Source organism: Heterocephalus glaber, unplaced genomic scaffold (assembly GCF_053883595.1).
Source record: "Heterocephalus glaber isolate CG9 unplaced genomic scaffold, H.glaber_assembly_v1.0 deba00001509, whole genome shotgun sequence".
In the NCBI taxonomy this organism is placed as follows: domain Eukaryota; kingdom Metazoa; phylum Chordata; class Mammalia; order Rodentia; family Bathyergidae; genus Heterocephalus; species Heterocephalus glaber.
The window spans coordinates 29,199,769-29,221,622 of NW_028258325.1; the positions used below are offsets into that span (position 1 = coordinate 29,199,769).

A 21,854-nucleotide genomic window follows, 5' to 3' on the forward strand; every position below is an offset into this window, starting at 1 on the left:
ATGAATTTTTTTGAGGCCATAAATTAACAGAAAATATTTGTTATAAGATCACCAGATAAAATGATTTTTTAAACTAGAAAAAAAATTGTGCTTCATCAGTATTATTGCTCTCCTTCATATAGTTTTCCAAAAGCTTGGCCAAATACCATAAATGGAATCAGTCACTGATTAACCTATGAATTTGTTTCTTACCATGAAAATCAGAAGTATCTAAATGTCAAGCTAATTATAGAATAAGCCCTCTCTTTACATTTGGTATATAATTCTTGATAGCACTGCTTAGTAGCTCTGAGACATTACTGATCCCATTAACAGCTGTCATTTCTGGAATAACAACTATATATCATATATTATAAACATTGTATATTTATTTTACATCAGTCATCAGTTTAAACTCTTACAATAACATTCAATATACATACTATTATTTGCATTGATATTTTATAGTCACATAATGGTTAAATCAAGGAATAAAGAGTTGAATCCTAAACTTTTCTGACTTTAAAGTTCCAATTTTTAACTATTATACTTAACAGTAGTGATAGTTTCTCACATGTAACTAAGTTTTGTTTTATTATGTTTTCAAAGATTGAACAAGGTATTGAAAGAAAGAAAGAAAGGAAAAGAAAAGAAAAAAGAGAAAAGAAAAGAAAAGAAAGATCAGTTCATGGTTTGCCTTTCACTTTCCTATCATACTTGAGAAGATGGCAAGGAAATGATGGCAAGATATATTCAACACTCTGCATGTAAGGAAATCAGTGATAGAGCAGTTGCGTTGACCAAGCAGGATTCATGTTCTTAACTGGAACAAAGCATGTAACTTGGAATAAAAACTGACTCTCCTTGGTTACAGGATTTAATTGGTAATGAGACTTCCAAATGTTAGAATATTTACATTAAAGAGGGTCAGTATTACACACTATTACAAGTAGATACTAGGTGACAGAAACAAAGTGTTCTTAATTATGCTAAAATATATTACAGCAGATATGGAGGTTTATCAATAGGCATATAAATTATTTTGGATTTCAAAAAGTATACTGTTCACATCAGTATCATAGCATGAAATACTACAGGAGAAGGAAAACCTTGCAAACCCAAGATACTGAAGAACACAGTTGAAAATGAGATGGAAAGAAAAATATGTATTAGACTGCCAAATGCTACCATTATGAAATGGCATTAATTATCACCTTAAGAAAGAGATAAGAAGCAGAAAAACTGGATTGAGTCAAGCACTGTTGGACTATAAACTTTTACAAAAAAAATTTATCTATAGTCACAACCTGTCAAGATAGATTATATGGTAAGTCATTTGACATTAGGGTATTATGAAAAATAAGTAACTTTTATAATATCAACAGAATAAAAATTGCTAAAAGTTCAGGGTAATCCTTGAGAAGAATAGGTTTCCAAAGACAAGTATGACTTCCTCAAAAGTCAGTATCTTAGTGCCAGACTTTTAAGGGCCGTGTAAGCCTTTCTCTGTCCCATTCACGTGATCAGGGTGGTAGAAGTGCTTCATGTGTCAATGAGGAGTACCACAAGAATCCTTTTTAACAATTAGATCTTTCATATCATAGTAGTTATGAGAAAGGAAAAAGAAAACATTTTGCTATGATACTGCTGAATAGAAAGTAAGTGATTCATAATTCAAACCTCTCAGTGAAATCTATTTATGAGATTCCTCAGGCAGTTGTTTCAAGATGTAAAGGACCTAGAGGGTACAGTGCTATATTGGCAGAGGATATGATCAGTTTCCAGGTGAAGATTAGAACAACAGAATATTCTAGAAGAGCAGCTACTGATGGAGGGAATAGCCTCTCTGCTAAGGTTTGGAATCACTGCGTATTTCCCAAAGGCCAGGTGTTGAAGGATTAGTTTCTAGAGCCTGGCACAACTGGGAGGAGGTAAAACCCTTAGGGGATAGGGACTAGTATGAAAAAGTTAGGTTATTGAGGGCATGCCCTTGAAGGGATACAGAAACCCTGACTTCTGTCTTTGATTCCCAGCCGCCACAGTGAGCAGCTTTACTCTGTCACATGCTCCCCACCATGATGTTATGCCTCCCCACAGGCTCAAAAGCAATGGTGCCAACTGGTAATGGGCTGAAACTTCTGAAACTGTCAACCAAGAGAAACCTTCCCTCCTTCTAAGCTGATTTACCTCAGGTATCTGTCACAGCAATGGAAAGCCAACCAACATACTCTGCTACTGTGGACTGCAGCTTGCCCTAACAACTGGCATGAGTGGGTCAAAGATTCTTGACATCTTTCAAGATGTGCAAAATAAGTGTTTTCTATCCAGCACAAATTTAAAGTGCCCCAACAGGAATTCATTTAAAAGGAAATCCTATATATAAATGTATTGAACATAAAGTCTAACTCAACTTTGTATATTTATATGACTGTAATATAAAATCAAGGTATGAAAAATATTTTCCATGCTTGAAGCCTAAACTTAATGTTCCATGAATCTGTCATATAGAGATTGTCCTTTGTTTTAGTGAGAACTTTTCTAAGAATTGTTCTCCATTTCACCAATGATGATAATGCTGCTTATATTACAGGCCACAAAATTAACATGTTATTCTGAACTTGTGACTATAGTGATTCCATTTATAGGCGAAAGAATCTATTATCATCATTTGTGACTACATATGCATATTATATAATCATAAACACATGCTTTAATGCATGTTTCCCTTAACTATTCTGATAATATCTGGGGTATTATACTAAATTTTAAAACAAGTATAATAGGCTATCTGAAAAAGGTAAAGTGAATAGTATGGAATATTTATCACATAAATAGGGCACTGAATATGACAGGGTAGAGAAATACTGTTTTATCCATTTATTAATTTTTGATCATTTCATTACTTGGAGTATTTATTTTTATATTAGGAACTCGCCAATTTTCCACTGACATTCTTTCTACCAACTATAATCTTGTGATTAGTATTATGCCTTTCATTTAATCTTCTTTTTTATTTCACTGTATCTCCCCTGCACGTTACTAGAAATAAAGCTTTTAACAGTTGGGAAGGTCAGTGATGTGCAGGTTCCATCTACTTTAGTCAACCAACATAATCACAGGCCCTTTTCTTGGGTCTCTACAATTGTTCCACTAGAAGCAGTAAAAACATCCTAGTTTTCTCTCTGCCAATTTCTACAGTACAGTTGACCAAACACTAACATTATGCCAAATTTGAATTCTTAACTCCAAATGTATGTTTTTGACATACACAGGATATTTCTTTTATTCAGACATGCACAAATCAAATCAACTTGATGCCTATTTGTATCTTCATTAGGATAACTTTTTCTTTCCTTTTTATTAGAAAGGAATAACAACACAAAATCAACCAAATCTTAGCATTCTGTGGTCTGATTATCACATGCAATTGGATAACGAGTCATTTTCAGGGTAAGAAGCCCCTAATTTTCCGAAAGGAAATTTCAAAAACAATGTTTTCAGGCAGAATGTAATCCTACCAACTGTATGTATTTCCGGTCATCATTCATTCAATTTGTTCCTCTCTGTTAGGAGGACCAATGACCAAAGGCACAAAGCTCCAATATTATGACAAAGGAGTATCCTTTAAACCAGTGATGGTGAATCTTTTAGAGCTTTCAATGACAACAAACACGTGTTATAAGTTTGCCACCAATGCTTTAATCTAATTTAATCCTTGAAAAAATAAGCGTTAGTAGGGAGAAGATGCCTACTGTCTTAGTTACTTTTCTCTTGTTGCTGAGACAAAATACCCAACACCAAAGTTAATGGGGGAAAGGTTTATTTGGCTCACAGTTTGTAGAGGTTTCAGTCCATAATTGGCTGGCTTCAAAGCAGGGTGGCAGAAGAGCATCTCAGAGGAGAACACTAGTTGATGGTGGTCACAAGGTAGCAAAAGGAACAAGAGACCTTAACAGTATCTTTCTGCCTCTTTTATCTTAGACTACTTAGGGTACATAGCACTCACGCCCTTAATCCTAGTGCCCTCAGGCCTAGCACTGCACCATGTGACTTAAAATATGTGACTCAGTATTCTCCAGTGAATCTTCTCAAATAAACAGAAATAGAAGTATGCAGGAAATAATCAACTGCCCAAACTCTAACCACGACTTGGAAATCTAATCTACAAGCAGAGTTATCTTTACATGCACTTTCTCCATTTGGATATATCTGTATAAAGAGCCACAATCCAAGTCACTTAGAACCAGAATAGATACATTCCTTTATTTTCTTTTTCTACCTCAGTTAAGAAGATGTTAATAGGGAATGTTTATATCAGTGCACTATCCTACAGGTTGTGAGAACTATAAAGATATGTTAAGTGTCCTAAAAAAGCAGGGTCAAAGGAAAAGCCAGCTATGTAAACAATTCTATTCTACAAGTTAGATGGTAGGTAGTATTATAAATACAGAAACAAATGATCAAAACTAAATAAGTGCAAACTATGTTCATCTGAATGTCACCTCTGAGCCAGGGACACTTGAGCTGGATTTAAGGATGAACAGATAATGGCAAAATAATGAAAAAAGTTTTATTTGGTAGAACAACATAATCTAATCTATGATTAATACAGATAATTCTGGAAATAATGTCAACAGATATCTTTCACAAATACAATGATGCTGGTAAGCTGGGCCCTTTATGAAACTTAAATAAAAAGAAAAATCAAAAGACTCTACTATGACTGAATCACACAGTCATATCGTAGTATGCTTTATTTAATAGATGTTAACTGTATGGCACCATGCTAGATATTAAAGACAAAAAAGAAAAGAAATAACTGAATCCCTACTTCATTCCAAAAAGCTCCTGTCTAGACAAACATAAATTCAGGTGCCAGACAGTACAAAAAGAGAATGGAGAACAAGCAATGAAACTCTGAATATGGATTTTAAAGGAGATAATCAAGTGGGCCAGACAGAGGAAGAACACAGGTTTACATGAGAAATGATACTCATATGTTAGTCAAGTGCAAAGAATGGAATATATTTTCTATAAAGAAGTTATAAAATAAGGAAAGATGGCAAAGGAAATTGAAGCAAGGGAAATCTCACATTTAAATGGAAAGAAGAAACTAAAAATGAGTCAAAATGACTAGAGAACCGAGAGGAGAATCTAAGCAGGATTAAAAATGGAATGAAAATCATCAAAGGAAAGGGAAAGGTCATTAACAATGCCACAGAAAAGACAGGTAAAGCCTGAGGCAAATCTATTTGGTTTTGACAGTTGGGGTAAGGGGCCAAGGGATTATAGGAGTCATTTGCTAGAGCAGTTCTGTCCATGGGGGTACTGAGCACTGACACGAGGGAACTTGGATCTTGGCAATGTATTCTGAAAAAATATCTAGGCACAAAGTCAGTTTTTCAGACAACTGTCCATAATAATGAGAAATAAAGAATTAAAACATTAAGAAGGACTAGTCAAAAACAAAGCACCCATTCATTCTGATTATATTCTAACACCGACTGCAACACTTCTAATGATGCACAATAGGGTATTTCAACATTGAATTTTAAATTTTACTTTACCTTGCAGGTGGCAAGGTTTTCCTTTTGGCAGTTTGATAGCTACACTTGAAAAGGTCCCAAGACCTTAGTAGATATTAGCTAGACAGATGGTCAAAGTACAGACATTCTTCATCATTTTTTTTTCTTAGAGGCCTTTAAAACCAAATGGTGTTGTCAGAATATTAAACTTATGCAGCACTTGACTATTGGGGTGGTCACGTTGTTTTAAAAGATCTCTTTACCCTTCAATTTCTTTGGAGTGAACAATGACAAAATATTCAATAAAGATGGAAGAAAATAGCTAAAAGAAAAAGCTTCTGCTGGGCTTAACATAAAATTTTTTTAGAATAATAATCTTTATATATACATGCTTTGTTCTTCTTAAATTAGTGGCATATAAGAATGGTAGCAGTGACACTTAGAATATTTTTATAAATCTCACTGCTTGTTCTTATAAACAAAGGCCTTTCATGAGGCAAAAACAGAGCTATCTAATGCTTAACATTTTATTTTTATAGTCAATACAAAATCAATTATTTTGGTGCATAAATTCATAGGAAGATAACCTTGACTGGTGATAACATGTAACATGCACTAAGACAGAAGGGAATTTATAACAAGAGGCTAATCTTTAGGAAAACATAAAATGTTAGTAATGACTTCTCCTCCCAAATAAGAATATTTCTTCAAACTATAAAGAATTTAAGAATTCCTAACATGAAAATCACTTACCTAGCTCTTCATTTTCAATGACTTCAAATGTGGCCCACACATCATCTTTTGTAGGAAGGATATTTTTTATTGCTAATATGTCACTAGTTAATTCTTCTGCTTCCATCACAGGAGATATCTGCAAAAAAGGCAATGTCTTTAAAAACTATGTCAAACACAGAAGCAGCCTTGTGCTATAGCAATGCTACTCTCAATCTATCAATACCCCATTTCCTAGTATGATAAAAACTACCTTCTCTATAATGAAGAAGACAGCATGTTTAGATAATCTCCATTAAATTTAATATGATTTAATGTAAATGCAAAGGGATATTACAGTACAGAGATAATTATGAAGGATTTGCTCACTTAGTGAGAAAGGAAGAGAAGATGTTCTTAGTCACACACAGACTTTTACCAGGCAACAAATCCAATTATCTCCTAGGAGTAAACTTTCCATTTCTATTTCAGTTCTATAATCACGAGTACAGAGTGACTTGCTTTATTCAGACTGGGCCTTAATTATACACAGTTGACTGACTGCTGATATCCTGCCAAGAAGTCCCCGGGTTTTGATAGTCTGTGGTGTGCTCTGCCATGCCAAGTGACAGATGGTGGGATACCAACGTATGTGGGAGCCAGGATTTCAGAGCACAGGCCAGACTCAGCAGTGCCAGCCCAGGGCCCAGCTCCACCAGAGTCCTAAAGCTGGAGGCCACTGCAGAAGCGTACTACTTCTTCCTGGATTTCTGGGTTTTCTGATTAACTTCTTCCTTTTTATTTTATTTTCTTCTAATCTTCAATGCACGCTGGCCAAAACCACTTCTTTAGAATTTAGTAATCATATGAAACAAATTTTAAACATTAGCACATTGTGAACACAACTTAAGTTTACATAGCTCTCTTCTAAAACTTCTTAGTAAAGAAATGTGCTTATTTCCATTTCTACTCTCCCTTGTTATTTTTAAGCCTGTTGGACATATATAATTAACAAAAATATTTTTCACTATAGGTAACACACATGATCTATCTTTTCTACTTCATGAAATTTAGGGTTTAAGGAATATATTAAATATATAATAAAGTATATTTTTGTATTTAGAAAAGCTCAACAAAATATAAGCTTTAAAAAATGTTAGCATTTGGGGAAAGTGGAGAATTCCAAACAACAAGAACAGTGTATGAATCATTTCAATGTTGCTTTTGATCTACATTAATTTAAAATTTTTAAAAGAAGAGCCGTTCTTCAAAAACAGTAATTACTGAGAAGGAAAGCTTGTGAAATAGACAGCGGCGAAGTGCCTTAGCTTGAAGTAGGATGACCGGATGGATCCCAAAAGAAGAAACCCAAAGCCCCTCTTACAGACAACTAGGACTCCACACTTAGGAAATTATTACTCTGTGGCATGTATGGGTCAGTGTAATGATCACCAGGTTGGGAAGATGATGACGCAGGTTTGTATGTGGGCTTAACTTCCTTCAATTCCCAGTTCCCATTCCTCTAAACTAGGATGTTAGCTACTTCATCTACCTCCAGGGGTTGAGGTAATGATCAATTTAAGATTTCTGCAAAGTCTTAAGCATGGAAATGCATGTTACTGGTTATTTTTGAATAGTTTTTTGAATATTTTTAAAGAACATTTGGAGTTGTTCTAGATGAAAATGTAGTCTTATCTATATATATGCAAGATAATGTGAGAACTTTGCTAAACTACAATAATTTGTTATAGCTCTATAAGTTAGATAAAATTAAAATGTGCTACTAAAGAGTGTATGTAAAGACACAGTTAAATCATGTGCTGTGACTGTCTCTTCCAGCATTAGTAACTGACATGTGCTGACTGATCTATCCTAGTTTCTCATGTGCCTTACGATCAAAATCACACATTTAGTATAAGAACTAGCACCTGGACAAGGACTGGCCAGGCAAATGCCTCACAAAGTATTTGATCATAGAGCCAATGCTCATAATATTTCAGCTACAAGTTCTAAGTAAGGTAGCTAGTGCCATATAGTCATAATATATAAACATGAGAAATATCTAAATTAATAATTACAATACATTTAACATAAAGTCTAAAACTATCATATGCTGTTGTCGGGAGCAATCCTACATAATTTTGGGGGGAAATCATTTGTTTAAGCCTAGTTCTCCTGCTTACAGGCCAGCTATGGCATGTAGAAACATTAACTCCATTTTGGCCTCCGGTCACAGCTAAGACCTCAATAGTCCGGTGATGCTGTGTTGTTCTAGGACAAGATTACACCAGCTGAAGACATCCTGCAAGGAACAAAATCTTCATCTGCATAGTTCCTCATTGTTCGAGGACTTGTGCTGCCCCTAGTCATCTGTTACATTTGTTTCTCCAGATATACTGAACTCTCTATCCTAAGTCATTTGTTACATTTGTTTCTCCCAATGCAATGAATAAAGGTGTGACAGGTTCAAGGGCTTTCCTTTTTGCCACCCAGAGCAGCACTGATCAGCCCCAAAGCTCAGCTTCTTCTCAAAGTCTCATTTTTTCTACCTTTTCTGTATAATAATTCACCATGTGCTGTTGTGGCTTGCGGGAGACTAGGACTTACTGCAGAGGTTCTAGTAACGTCCCCTTTCCCTGTTCCCTACATGTGATTAATGTTGGACTTTAATAAGGGTAAGAACCTAAAGTTGAACTTCTCTTACATGGCAGGATGTCTATTATTCAGGCAAGAAAAGTAGCCTTATCAAATAACATGAAATGCCACAGTCACTAAACACAAGGCAAATTAATTACTGAATATAGAAGTATGAGAAGGATCTGTTTCAATTCAGCATGAATGATCAATATTCCCAAGAAAAGGGTTATCCAATATTCAAATAATTTGGAAGAATGATGTTAAAGTACAGGAAACAAAGGTGAGCAATTAATAATAATATCATTATAGTAATAGATATCTGTAAACATTTGCTTAAGAAATAGGTGTTTCACATGTGTAAATTTAATGAATCCTCACATCAATGATATGATGTAAAAACCGTGACTTTTTCTCATGTTATAAATGAGAAGACTGAGGCTGAGACAGTGCTAATAATTTGCCTAATGTTAAGAAGTTAGGAAGGGAAGAACCAAGTATTCGAGTTCATATAATTTTCCAAAAGCTACAGAAAATCCAACCTTTCCAAATGACTGAAACATAAAATTCCTGGAGAATACTGCTATGAAAATACAACCATCAGTCATTCTTTTAACTGCAAAAGTAACGTAAAATATTTTAAAAACTGGAAAGTTCAAAATATGTAAAATGATTCTAATACTTACGATATCCAACACAACTCACCCGAATTATAATACTACAGTCTGGTTCCTTCCTTTCTACATACACTTCAATTAACAAATCTCCAGCCTGGGAAACCTAGAAAAGGCAGATGTGAAGACAGCACATATATATCACTAAAAATATATACAGCACTTAATGGAATTTTAAAATTCTCATATTTCTTAATATTCCACAACACTGAAATTAGCTCTATTCCCTTGTTCACAAGCATGATGTATTTATTTCAACATAAAAGTTAATGACAAGGAGCCAGGACACAAATGTCACAACCTCAAAGTGACCTTTTAACTCTCATTTGAGAGCTTAATGGTCTCAAATATCCCTTACATTGTTACTGAAATCATGAATATGGCTACAGTGGGAATAAGCTGACTTTGAAAACAGAGGTCATATGGGCCATCACCATGTACCTTAACTGGATAAACAAAATGAGGAGTCAAAATAAGCCATATGTAACTCTGCTCTAAACCGTAATGTACCCATAGCATCAATAATTAAAAGACAAAATAGGTCTTGTTAAATTTTCAAAAAGGTGATAAATACCAAAGTTTGAAATTAAAGGATAAATTAGGTCAGACCTATATTAAAACTATAAAGAGGGCCGGGGATTTAGCTCAATGGTTCTGCCACCTGCCTCACAAGTGCAAGGTCCTGAGTTCGATCTCTGGTACAAAAAACTAAAAAACAAAACGAAACAAAAAAAACTACAAAGAGAAAGTGAGTTTAGTAAAATAAATAAAATAAATACTTGAAGTGATAGAATAGGCAGACAATGAAAGTTTATTTATTTTAATTATCCTTATTAAGAGTTTAAGAACAGCATTTGGGTCTAAGAGAAGATACAAGTCAGAAAATAAAAATAAAAATAAAATTTTGAAAAATATTTTAAGTTCTTTTCAGAAATTCAGGGTTACATAACCACTTACAAATAACATTCATCACTCAATATATTTAAAATGATTATAATGGAGAAGAAATCATTGTGAAAGTAAATTTGCCACACTATAAAATCTGATGATTAAATTTATGGGCAAAACATTAAAAATGTACTTTGAAAAAGTGTTCATAATTATTCTGTTACCACAGGCATATAAAAGATCATTTCCAATTTTTCTTTCTCATTTTCGATGCTATGCAAAATTCTAGGAAGAAAAAGATACAGCTGAAATGTTTTGCTCTTCACTATGTTTGCAAAACTCTCCAGGAAGGACACATTTAAAAAATTTAAAAAGGCCAACACAAAGAACTCATAGAGAAAAGCCATAAAGAAAAAAAAGCTAAGAAATTCAAACAGAGGAAGGACACAGACTGTTAGAAAAATACTCAAGAGGAGAGTTTTGAGTAAAGAAAAACTCAAGCAAGAGAACCAATTTTTCCAAATTCTTCTACTTTCCTATTTACTGTATTATTTAGACTTGTTTTCTTAATTTTTTTTCTTATACTAGATTTGAAAGCATTCAAGATTCAGTTCTCTATTGTATTATGAATATAAAAGACAAACATGCAAAAGTGTATTCATACTTTTCTAATAACAATATAGATAATACTGCTAAAGATTACCTCTCAGGCTCATACAATCCTTATACTCACAAAATAGTGAGAATTTTTAAAAGAACTGATAATGAACCAGAGTCTAGCTCCCCTGGAAGTTGCACTAATTACTTTGGGTCAAAATGGATACAATAATTTTTTAAGTATATGATATCATAGTATTAGTACTGAGGAATCTACAAATGTTGCCTCATCTTCTTCACATGGAATGATAGTTCCAATGCTTCCTCTTTTATTAGTGGTAGACATTTCAAGATTTAGGCAAATTTAGGGTTTAACAAGGAAGCATTTGCTTCATTATCTGACTATAATAATAAACAGAGCACATATGACCCACTTCTATTACTTACACTGGAACCTTGAATCCACTATAATTCCTAGTTACTACAAGATGATTAATGGTCAGCCTTAAGAGGTTCCAACAAATATTCATCAAACAATGTAAGGTACCATGGGAAAGCATAATGCAACCTGAAAACACACATCTTGTGTAATACGACCAAGGAAAGCAAGAGAGAATTTAGAAAAGTTGACTTAAAAATTAGCCTGTATTACAAAGATCACATTAGAAAGTCTCTCATTAATATAAACAAGTGAGAGCACACAAAGCAAAAGCATGTAAGAAATAATTTATATTTTCAAAATCATGATGGAAAGAATCATTTTGCTCTCTGAATTTGCAATTTCTTCTAGCATTTTTTTGGCTTTAAATGCTTCTTTTGAAATCCACTGGCATTATCAATAGTTTTTTGTTTGTTTGTTTTTTGGTACCGGGAATCGAACTTGGGACCTTGCGCTTGCGAGGCAGGCTCCAGAACCACTGAGCTAAATTCCTGGCCCTATCAATAGTTTTTTTTTATTAAATCTTGATAATAAATATATTTTTCTTCTATAGTTAAAATTATGTTAACATATTATGCATAGATATATCAGATTGCAGAATCACACGATTACTTTATCAAGGTTCTTTTTCCTCATTCTACTTTCCTTCAAATAGGAACTTGAAAACACAAGAAATATTTTTATTTACAATCGAAGTTTTTGTTTTTGTTTAATTTTTTAGAAATCTAACTATTACTACTCACTTGAGTGTCTTTCCACTTGGTAATAAAGCTATTTTCTATGTCCATTTGTTTGACTTGGTCTTCTTTAACCTGTTTAAAATATAATTTGGGACATTCTAATAATGTAGAACACAAGATCTGAAGATACTCATCCTCAATAACTCTTAAGGAATTTAAATGCTAACAAGTTAAAAATAAATGAGAATGGCCACCTTAATCAGAATGGGCCCACACAGCTAGGGCAGAAATAAAGCCAACAAGACAGTCTCATAATGACCAGAGCATGTGTGCATGCCATTCCTTCAGGCTGCAGCTTCCACAGGGGAAAGCCCTATTGCTAAGGAGATTTAAACAAGTGAAGGGATTGATGACTGGTTTCTGAAAGTTGTTGTAGGTTGAGAATTATGACTCAAACCAAAATTTTGAATGCTTATTAAATTTTTAACATCTAGGAAAAGATAGGTTTAACCTATGAAAATAATCATTTAATTTCTATAAATGGAATGGGACAAAACTAGAATATATAGAGAGCATGTAAAGCCACACATTTTTTTTCTATTTTATTTTCTCTAGCAACAGATTATTGCAAGAAGTTGCTACTGATCAAAAACAGTGAACACACATACAAAGAAATAGAGAGGAGATCAAAGAGCAAAGAAAATCAAACAACCATGATGTCCATTCTATAATTTAAACTGAAACTGTGATTTAGTTTATTTTATTAAAATAGTTCTTTTTTACTTCACTAAGGAACCTTGTAATAAGTTATTCTAATGAGAATGTAGGCCTCTATAGATGATGGTCATCTATGCTATTATACTAACCCATTTCATTTCATCTGGCATATCCAGACCTCCAGAAAACAAGGAAGTCCTTAAACACAGTTTAGTAGAAAGCTCACAAAGGTTATGTAACGAATCTGAGACACTAGAATTGGACCTTTGACATAGACCTACCATATTCTAATCATAGGCTTATTTCATCCATTTTCACTTAGATGAACTATGAAAGCATTCTATCCTTGCAAATTATTGATAAAATATGAAAACACTAACGTCACAAAACAGCAAATTCAAAAGTCAAGTAACTAAAACAGTGATAACATAATGAAAACCATGGAATAATAATATTTCAGAATTTTTCTTTTTCTCTAGTTGGAAGCACAATTTTTAAAAAACTTAAGACACTTTCAATTGTACAATTTAAAATCCTGGTGTTTATTAAATTTGTTAAATTCATAATTTTACAACTTTTCATAGACATACTTAATGCATACACATACTGAGAAAAATGCACATGCACAAAAAACCTTATAAATAGAACTATTTTGTCCAACAAAATCCAGATGGTAAAAATGCTTTAAAAGCAGATAAATTCAAATGAATACCTATAGGTTAGAAAGCTGGTTATATTTTAAAACTTTAAAAAATAATTATCCATTTTTTCCTCATTGCAAAATACAAATAAGGACAAATTATAACATTCAAAAATATGCATCTTTCTTTGCAAACAGTAACATCCAAACTATTTTAACAGGCAGGATATAAAATGCTTACCTCAAATATTTCAACGTAATTATTAATTAGGTCTTCGATTACATTCACTTCTTCACTAGTTTGTCCCTTAGTTTGAAACAAACATGATGAAAACACCAAAGCCAAATTATGGGCATTCATGTGATTGATTTCTGAGCATTTCTGAACCCTGTGAGAGAGAAGCACAGCTTATCATGACACACTTCCGTCTGAAAATTTCACAGAACTGAACTGTAAGCCAATATACTCATTTATCACTTGTTTTAAACAGACAGATATTAAAGTTCTTTAACATTAAAGGAACAATGGTGATTGAAAACACACATGGTGCTTTCTTCTAAGTAGCTCTGGAGTCTACCTAAGGACATAAGAAACTGCTGTTAAAGGAGAGATCAGTACAAGTCACACAACAGTACTTGATGCTGATTTAGAGGATGGGTTGGCCATGTCCATACAGTTATTTAGTGAGACAACCTGAGGCCAAAGCATAAACATGTGTATGCAGAGTGGTATAAAATGGCTTCTCAGACTGCAGTGTAATGACAGAAGAGAAAAGGAGGAGGAAATTAGTAGTGAACAAGATAGTAAGAGTGGACTGCTATGTATATAGTAGAGGTCTGAATTCCAGATTTGAGACTTGGCTAAATTTTCCTGAAAGTATGTATCAGGTAAGAAAGAACACCCGGCAACATGTATTTAGATGGTTATTCAAAATGGATATTGTTATATCTCAAAAAGCAAACTCTTCATTTAAAAAATAAACTGCACTTTTCTTGGATATAACTAAAAATGCCTTTTTAAAAATGAACAGATAGTGCCAGACAGGGTGGCTCATACCAGTAATTTCAGGTACTTAGGAAGTTGATCCAGAAGGATTGCAAGTTGCAGCTCTGCTTGGACAACTTAGAGAAACCATGTCTTAGGACAAAATATAAAAAAAGAACTGGGACATAGCTCAGTGGTACAGCACTTGCTAGGATATCCAAGACCTTGAGTTCAATCCCCAGTACCAGAGAAAAAGAGCAGATATGAACAAACAAGTCAACTTTTCTACTCAGTAAGCTATAACCCGGAGTCTTTCAAAAAGCATTTAAAGTATTCACAAATACAGATTCTTAGTGACTGAAATTTTTTAAATCTACAGCTATCACCCCAAGAAAGGTAAACTTACACTGATGAAAATGCAGTGGATGGGAATTATAAGTGGACATAGCTGATAATGGTCTCTATTTGTACTGCCTGCTCCACTGCCTGTTTAATTATATTTGGACATTTTAAAAATACACACAAAGGAAGAGAGAGCACACTCCATTAAAAAATATGGCAAGACTAACCTAGGTGGTCCTGCGAATACAGAATATAGATTCTGGTAGGTAACAAGAAAAAAGGTAAACATGATGGTAACATATATGATAATGTAAGAAATTCATAATAAAATGCAAAACTATAGGCAGAGACAGAGCAAGTGCAAGCATCATATGTGATTTACAAGATGCAAAGGAAATTGGAATTTAATAATAAAGGAGGACATAGAAATTGTAGGCACCCCCCCAAAACCACTTCTGTACTTTTATAACACTAGACTGTAAACATCCAGAAAATTTATCTCCTTATCTGCCTCTGAGGCTAGACTCTCAGGTTCTCATAGTCAGGCACCCTTGCTTTAATCACACTTTACTGCATTATATACTGGTGAATGGAATTAAGTGGAAGTTACTGATGGCAGAAATGACCTTTCATCTAGGTTAGGGACTGAATTAAATGCTGCATCAACCTGATCTTATCCAAATTCATTTGTCAAACTTTTGACATTATCAAACATTACACCTTTCTTGAGACTGCTTCAGTAACATCATTCCGATCTGGCACTCTTTACTTCTTTTATTTTCAGCTTCTGAGACTACCTTAACTCCTGGAATAAACTGGATAAAATACAGAATTTATTTTTTTTCCTTTACGTCTTGGTCCCCAGATGCGAGCATTCCCAAGTGTTCAGTCTCTTTTCATTCAAACCTCATCAGATAGCCAACAAAACTGTTTCCTACTTAGTTTCTCTGCCTCTCCCAACCAGTCTGATCACTGGGGTACTGGGCTAAAACAGATTTGACCTGCTACTCAGGACTTTGAGGGACAAAGTTCAAATGTTTATGCATGTCCTGAAAAGCCTTTCAAAGCCTCCTGTCAGCTAACTAAATGGGCTCATCTCCATCTTAGTACTCACCTGTCCCAGAAGATATAGTGTGTGTGTGTGTGTGTGTGTGTGTGTGTGTGTGTGAGACAGGCTCTTCCTATGTGGTCTCCAGGCTGGTCTTGGACTCCTAGGCTCAAATGTTCCTCCTGCCTTAGCCTTCCAAGTAACTGGGACTGCTTCTGTACCATTGTGTCTGCTTTTGTACTTTTATGTTTTTTTCCAACTTTATACCCAGTTGATATTTCTTTTTAAATCTGAAGTATATAAACATTCTCTGGAATTCCAGCCACAGTGATTTACTCATTCTTTCCTCTATAATTACATGCTTCATGATAAAATTATCTGTATTAAAATTTGTCCAGAATCTCATAGACTGTATTTGTATGACACAGTAAGAAAATCAGTTTTGCTGGGAATGTAACTTGGCAGTGGACATCTTCTTAGCATAGTCCCCAGCACCAAGGGGGAAAAACTACAGAAAAGAAAGAAAACAAAACCAAACCAGAAAATCAGTTTTACAATAGTAAGAGTTTATAATGCTTCATGAAAACTAGTGTTTGTAAAAGAGAAAAGACAACATGTTGTGAAAAGTTTCTAACCCAGATTCCAAGTAATATATTTTTAGATGATTTCAGCTTTATAAAAATTTATTCAAGGGAATATTTTATTCATACTGGGAGCTACAATATATTCCCTTAAGCAAAATTTACACTTATAAAAAGTTTTTATAATAATTCTTGCTAAGATTAATACACACAAAGCAATCTTTAGTTTTATCTTTAAATGCTATTTTAAACATCCTCCTCCTCCAGATCTCTCAATTCACCTTTTATTTCCTTCCAAATGCATAGTGACCTTAATGCCATGACATACAGAATGTTTTTAATTTTAAATATTTTCTCATCTGATCAGTGTGATATCAAATACCAGGGGTCAGGTAAGATATAAATTGATAATGAAAAGATAAAAGTCTATAATGAGGATACCAAAAGGAAACAGTCCTCAAAAACAGATTCCTGTCAGAGAACCCTGATCCCTCAACAATGAATCACTCAATCACTATAATTCCATGCTACATGTTTTTAAATTCTCTACACTAAAATCTGTCCCACATTGCATAGACAGATATAGACTAGAGACTATATCTGCATCATGTCATGCAATGAAAAATAATCTGTTCCTTCTCCAGCTCCTATCGAGTTTTAAAAGTCTTGCTTATACACTACATGTGTTTGGGGATTTTACATATGATTATTTCTGATTCACTTAAGAAATTCTCCAGTGCCATTTAACTGTGTGATTTTTAATTGCAGAAAAGAAGACTAAAGCAGTAAGTCTTAATGTACAGTGAAAGAGTCACAGTCACATGTAGAAGGTTGCCACACAACTTTAAGAAAAAACAATAACTATTTAAGTGCTATGTTTGAAATATCTGGAAAAGTTCAGGAACCCACCCACCTGTAAAGGTGTTCAATTATAGCTGCAAGGGTTGCACGGTTGACCCCTGGAAGGGTACGTATAAATGCTCCATACTTTTTAATTCTTTCCTTTTCATCTTGTGTATCTGGAGGGAAAAAAATCTTTAGATTTAAACTAATCCTTTATAAAATAAATCTGCCTTTCAAAAGTATTTAAAAAAAGTTACAAGTGTATTATAATAAATGATAAAATAGGGCTGCAGTAGAAAACTATAAATTGCCTACAATTGTGGAAAAGCATTTATTTACATAAATGTTCCATGGCTACATCCTACAGTTCTTATAATTTAAAAATAAAACACTTTAGGGCAGGGGATTTAGCTCAGTGGTTAAGCCACCTGTTTCAAAAGTGCAAGGACCCGAGTTTGATCCCCGGTACTAAAGAAAGAAAGGAGAGAGGGAGAGAGGGAGAGAGAGAGAGGGAGAGAGGGAGAGAGGGAGGGAGGGAGAGAGAGAGAGGGAGGGAAAGAAAAGAAAAGAAAAGAAAAGAAAAGAAAGAAAGAAAAGGAAAGAAAGAAAGCAAGCAAGCAAGCAAGCACTTTGAAAATGGGACAGTTTATTTTTTATCATCCACTTTAGAGACTATGAACTTTTTAGTACGAATACATTCAATTAATCAAATTGGAGTACAAATTGAAAAGCTAAGACAAAAGCTTTTTTTTTTTTTTTTTTTTGGTAACAGAAGCATTTTTTAACTCTGCCTATGAAGAGGTTTCATTACTTGTATTTGAAAGTGACGTTTTGGATTTTTTTTTTTTTTTTTATGAAATGATGAAGATCTTCCCAAAGCAATGAACCGCCCCAGATCCAAGAAATGTGGGTTACCCTCTGATCCGTGTAAAGGGGATTTTAGCATCGCTGCCACCTTCAAATCTTTGAAGAAGCTCAGGGACAATGCAAGAGTCACATACAGGCCTTAACACTATGATCCAGATTCAGAAGGTGGTGGACCTTCTGCTTTTATTGTGGATAGAAATTCATTAGTCCCTGAAGAGGAAGATGAGAGGGAATTTCCCTTTACTCTTCTAATCCTGGAAGGTAAATCTGCAGAGAAACTACAGATTTCCTCAAAATTCTAGACTCTAAAGGATGTGTATGGTGGTTGTTCAGTCCTACCTACTACTGACCTAAGAAATGAATATGTTATTCTAAGAAACAGTTTGTGCTGACTTTGTAACTCAAAATTCACTTAAATGTTCCTTTCAATTTTCAACCACTTTGGAAACTAAATTTTTTCCATTTCCTGTTTAACACTACCTATTCTAAGCACAAAGAGCCAATAATACATTAATGATTCTTTAAAAGTTTTCAGACATCTTTAAAGAACATTGGGATCCCAGGGATTTAAGAAATTCTGTGACACATTTTTCAAGTATGCTCCTATTCAAAACTGCAAGTGATATCTCTTTGATATTGATTTAGCCTGCACATGAGATCTACAAGAGTAAACAGTCATCAATTTAAGTGCTGCAATAGATAATTCTATAAAAGCAATTAAGGGAAGATATCTGAATTAGATTCAAATACAAGGATTATGTATTATTCCTAGTATAATCCAAACATTTGCCTTCATGTACTCCAGTTTCTGTTGTAGGAGTAATTACATTTTATTCAATAAAATACAATTAATACTGCTATACTTAAAAATGAGAAGTCACACTAGTGTAAGACTTTTTGTGTCTCTTATAAGAATAACATAGAAATTTTCAAAATAAAGACAAGCAATTGGAAAGCAAAACTCAGGAAATGTTTTAGGTAATATAGAAAATACAATGAACAATTTAGCCCAGAATTCAGATAATTTAACAGAGTTCTTAAAAGAACATATCATGTAGAAAAAAAACACGTGGGTGTGCTACTCTGTGGTATTTCTGGGATCGGGGCACAGGACACAGGAGAGTTCTTCAATAAGATCACTCAAGAGTCACTGTTCATCCCTATCAGAGCCAACAGAAGGCGTTTCTAAAGTGTCTGGCTCAGTAATACTGGATGTGAAGGCAAAGGACATACAGACTGTTCAGCCTAGTATTCAAAGCCTTCTCCAAGTAAATTCTCAAAGAATTCACACCAAAGTGAAAGGTGAACACGCTCTTTTCTGACACATGCCTACCAATTGCCAGCTATCTCCTCATGGTAGACTGATAACAGTAAAGACTTCTTGGTCATTTAAGAACTTTAGCAAAAATTGATTTGTTATATATTATGGATAACCGATTTTATAATAAAGATGAAATGTAAGCCTTCATAAAAGAGATACTACAAATAACTTTATAGTTATAACAAAATGATTGAAAAGTAAAAATGAATGTTGCAAGGAAACTGGATCTGAAGAGAGATATTTTAATTATATATCTTAGATTCCAGGAAATTATTCAATCAAATTTAGAGATCACAATTTACCTTACTGATTTAAAAAATATTTGGAAGTAAAAAATGGTCTTCAGAATTTGGTAGTTAAACTATGAAAAGTTTTACTTTAATAATATTACTACTCTTTAGTACTGATACTAATAAAGGTCAATACAGCAATAATTTTCAAATTGTAGCTATTTTGTGATATGATTTTAAATTTAATACTTTCAAATATATTAATTATATTTTTTAATGAACAAAGCTTTCAGTGAAAAAATTATTTTTTTCAACAAAGGAATAATAAAGAGCCCAAGTCAAAAATCATTTTTCAAAACAATCTTGAAATAGATTAAATTATAAGAAACATATAATTATGGTAAAAATCAAAGCTCAATTTTGAAAACTAAAGATTGAAAATTATTATATAAAAATGTGAGTATGTAGGAAATGTTTAGATTCCTAAGAAAAATAAAAATACAGTATGTATACAAATCACAAAAAGATTAAAATACAGAAAAATGAAAACAGCTTTAATAGACGAGATTAAAGACACTGCTTACATTTTAAAATATTTATTATCATAATGCTTCAGTATTACAATTATCAACTCTTTTAAATTAATGCATATGAAATAGGTTTTCATATATTTAATATGACCCAAAGAATGATTTACTAACTACTTTTCTAGGGTCATCTCTAAAGTTCTCTTCATTAGATGGAATCTAGGGACAATGAAGAGAGTAAAAAAATATGGTTATATATACTAACCATGTAAATGACAGAGAAAAAAACAAAAGTCATGATAATTTTCACATTATCAAAGACTTAACAATTTAACTATCAAGTCAGAAAGCAGACACGGATTCTGTCCTATACTCTATATATTACCTAAGGCAGAGACCCAGTATGGGTAGAGTTCTTTAGTGAGAAGTGCATCATCAATGTCAGAGAGAAATCTCTTCAGCACGCCTGTCACATCTTCAAGCTGATGCTTTCCAGCCCTCAATTTAAAACTTCTTGCATCCTTCTTGAAATTCTCCAGGAGTTCACTTATGTGCAAAGGATCACCACTCTTTTGATAGATATATCTGTATCCCAAACCTTTGTTTAAAACAAAAAAGTTTATATGAAAAAAAGTCTAAATTCAAAATCTACTTCAATAGAAAACTTTTTTGTGTTAGGATGATGAACAAGATGAAGAAATTATTATGCAGGACACGAGAGGCTGCCTACCATTAATTTCAGTGTTTAAAATGTAAACCTAAACAAACTATTCCACTCTTAGTTTTTAGCCAGTCTCTGGCCAGCAATTCCTCCAGTTCTTCACAGTCTATTTTGCAAATGTTCTTTTACGTCAAGGGCCCTATTCCCAATTACTGTCTCAGAATACAATCTTTTTTTTTTTTGGTACTGGGGATTGACCTTGGGACCTTGCGCTTGTGAGGCAGGCACCAGAACCACTGAGCTAAATCCCCGGCCCTCAGAATACAATCTTGCCTCCATTCTGACAAAAGTAAAGCTCTCTGGTTAAAAAAAAAAAAAAAAAAATCCCAAACTTTCACCCTCATATTTGTGTATTAATTTCTTGCTTTCATCTTGACCTTCTATCCAAGCAAGAGTAAAGTAGTAATGATTAGCAGGTGGAAAAGATGATGATGACCTGATATAATGATGACATAAAATTTTTCCATTGGCTCCTCCCAAATTTCTTGCCCTTCTTCCTTTCCAAACCAGGTTGAGTTCCCTGTATGTATCCTTTCTACTGTTTCACATGCCTGTGAATTTTTTTTACCATACAATCTTCCTTCTGTGCCCAATTCCCACTCTGTTGGAAGCACTGTCATCAAGAATTATCAATAATGTCCTTCTTCCAGATGCTTTTCAGTTTTTAGCTAATGAGAACTACTTATAGCATTTGACACATCAGATGAATCTCTGTTAAAATTCTTTTAAGCTCACGACTTTCATATCATGATCTCTTATCTGTTTTTCTTCCTCCCTCTGTGGCTATTTTCTCAGTCTTCTCTTTATTTTGCTCATCTTGTCTTCACTAGTGAGTCCTGGATTTCATCCACAATTCTCTTTTCTTCTTGGCCCCCTAGAAAATTCCCTGAGTGAACCCATCCAAA

The 21,854-nt window shown here is 33.7% G+C and overlaps 1 protein-coding gene across 3 annotated transcripts in view; it reads right to left on the minus strand.

The window, feature by feature from the left end:
* The window catches only part of Arap2 (ArfGAP with RhoGAP domain, ankyrin repeat and PH domain 2), a 177,754-nt gene that overhangs the window by 37,425 nt on the left and 118,475 nt on the right, over nucleotides 1–21,854 (minus strand). For 2 of the 3 annotated variants that reach the window (XM_087187437.1, XM_004867671.4), the window contains exons 21-26: nucleotides 20,614–20,826; nucleotides 17,354–17,459; nucleotides 13,726–13,873; nucleotides 12,191–12,259; nucleotides 9,555–9,629; nucleotides 6,258–6,375 (exon numbers count right to left, since the gene is read on the minus strand). In XM_087187437.1, the coding sequence (XP_087043563.1) occupies nucleotides 6,258–6,375; nucleotides 9,555–9,629; nucleotides 12,191–12,259; nucleotides 13,726–13,873; nucleotides 17,354–17,459; nucleotides 20,614–20,826 (729 nt within the window). The remainder of the gene's footprint in view (nucleotides 1–6,257; nucleotides 6,376–9,554; nucleotides 9,630–12,190; nucleotides 12,260–13,725; nucleotides 13,874–17,353; nucleotides 17,460–20,613; nucleotides 20,827–21,854) is intronic. The other variant, XM_004867672.4, reaches the window with a different exon arrangement.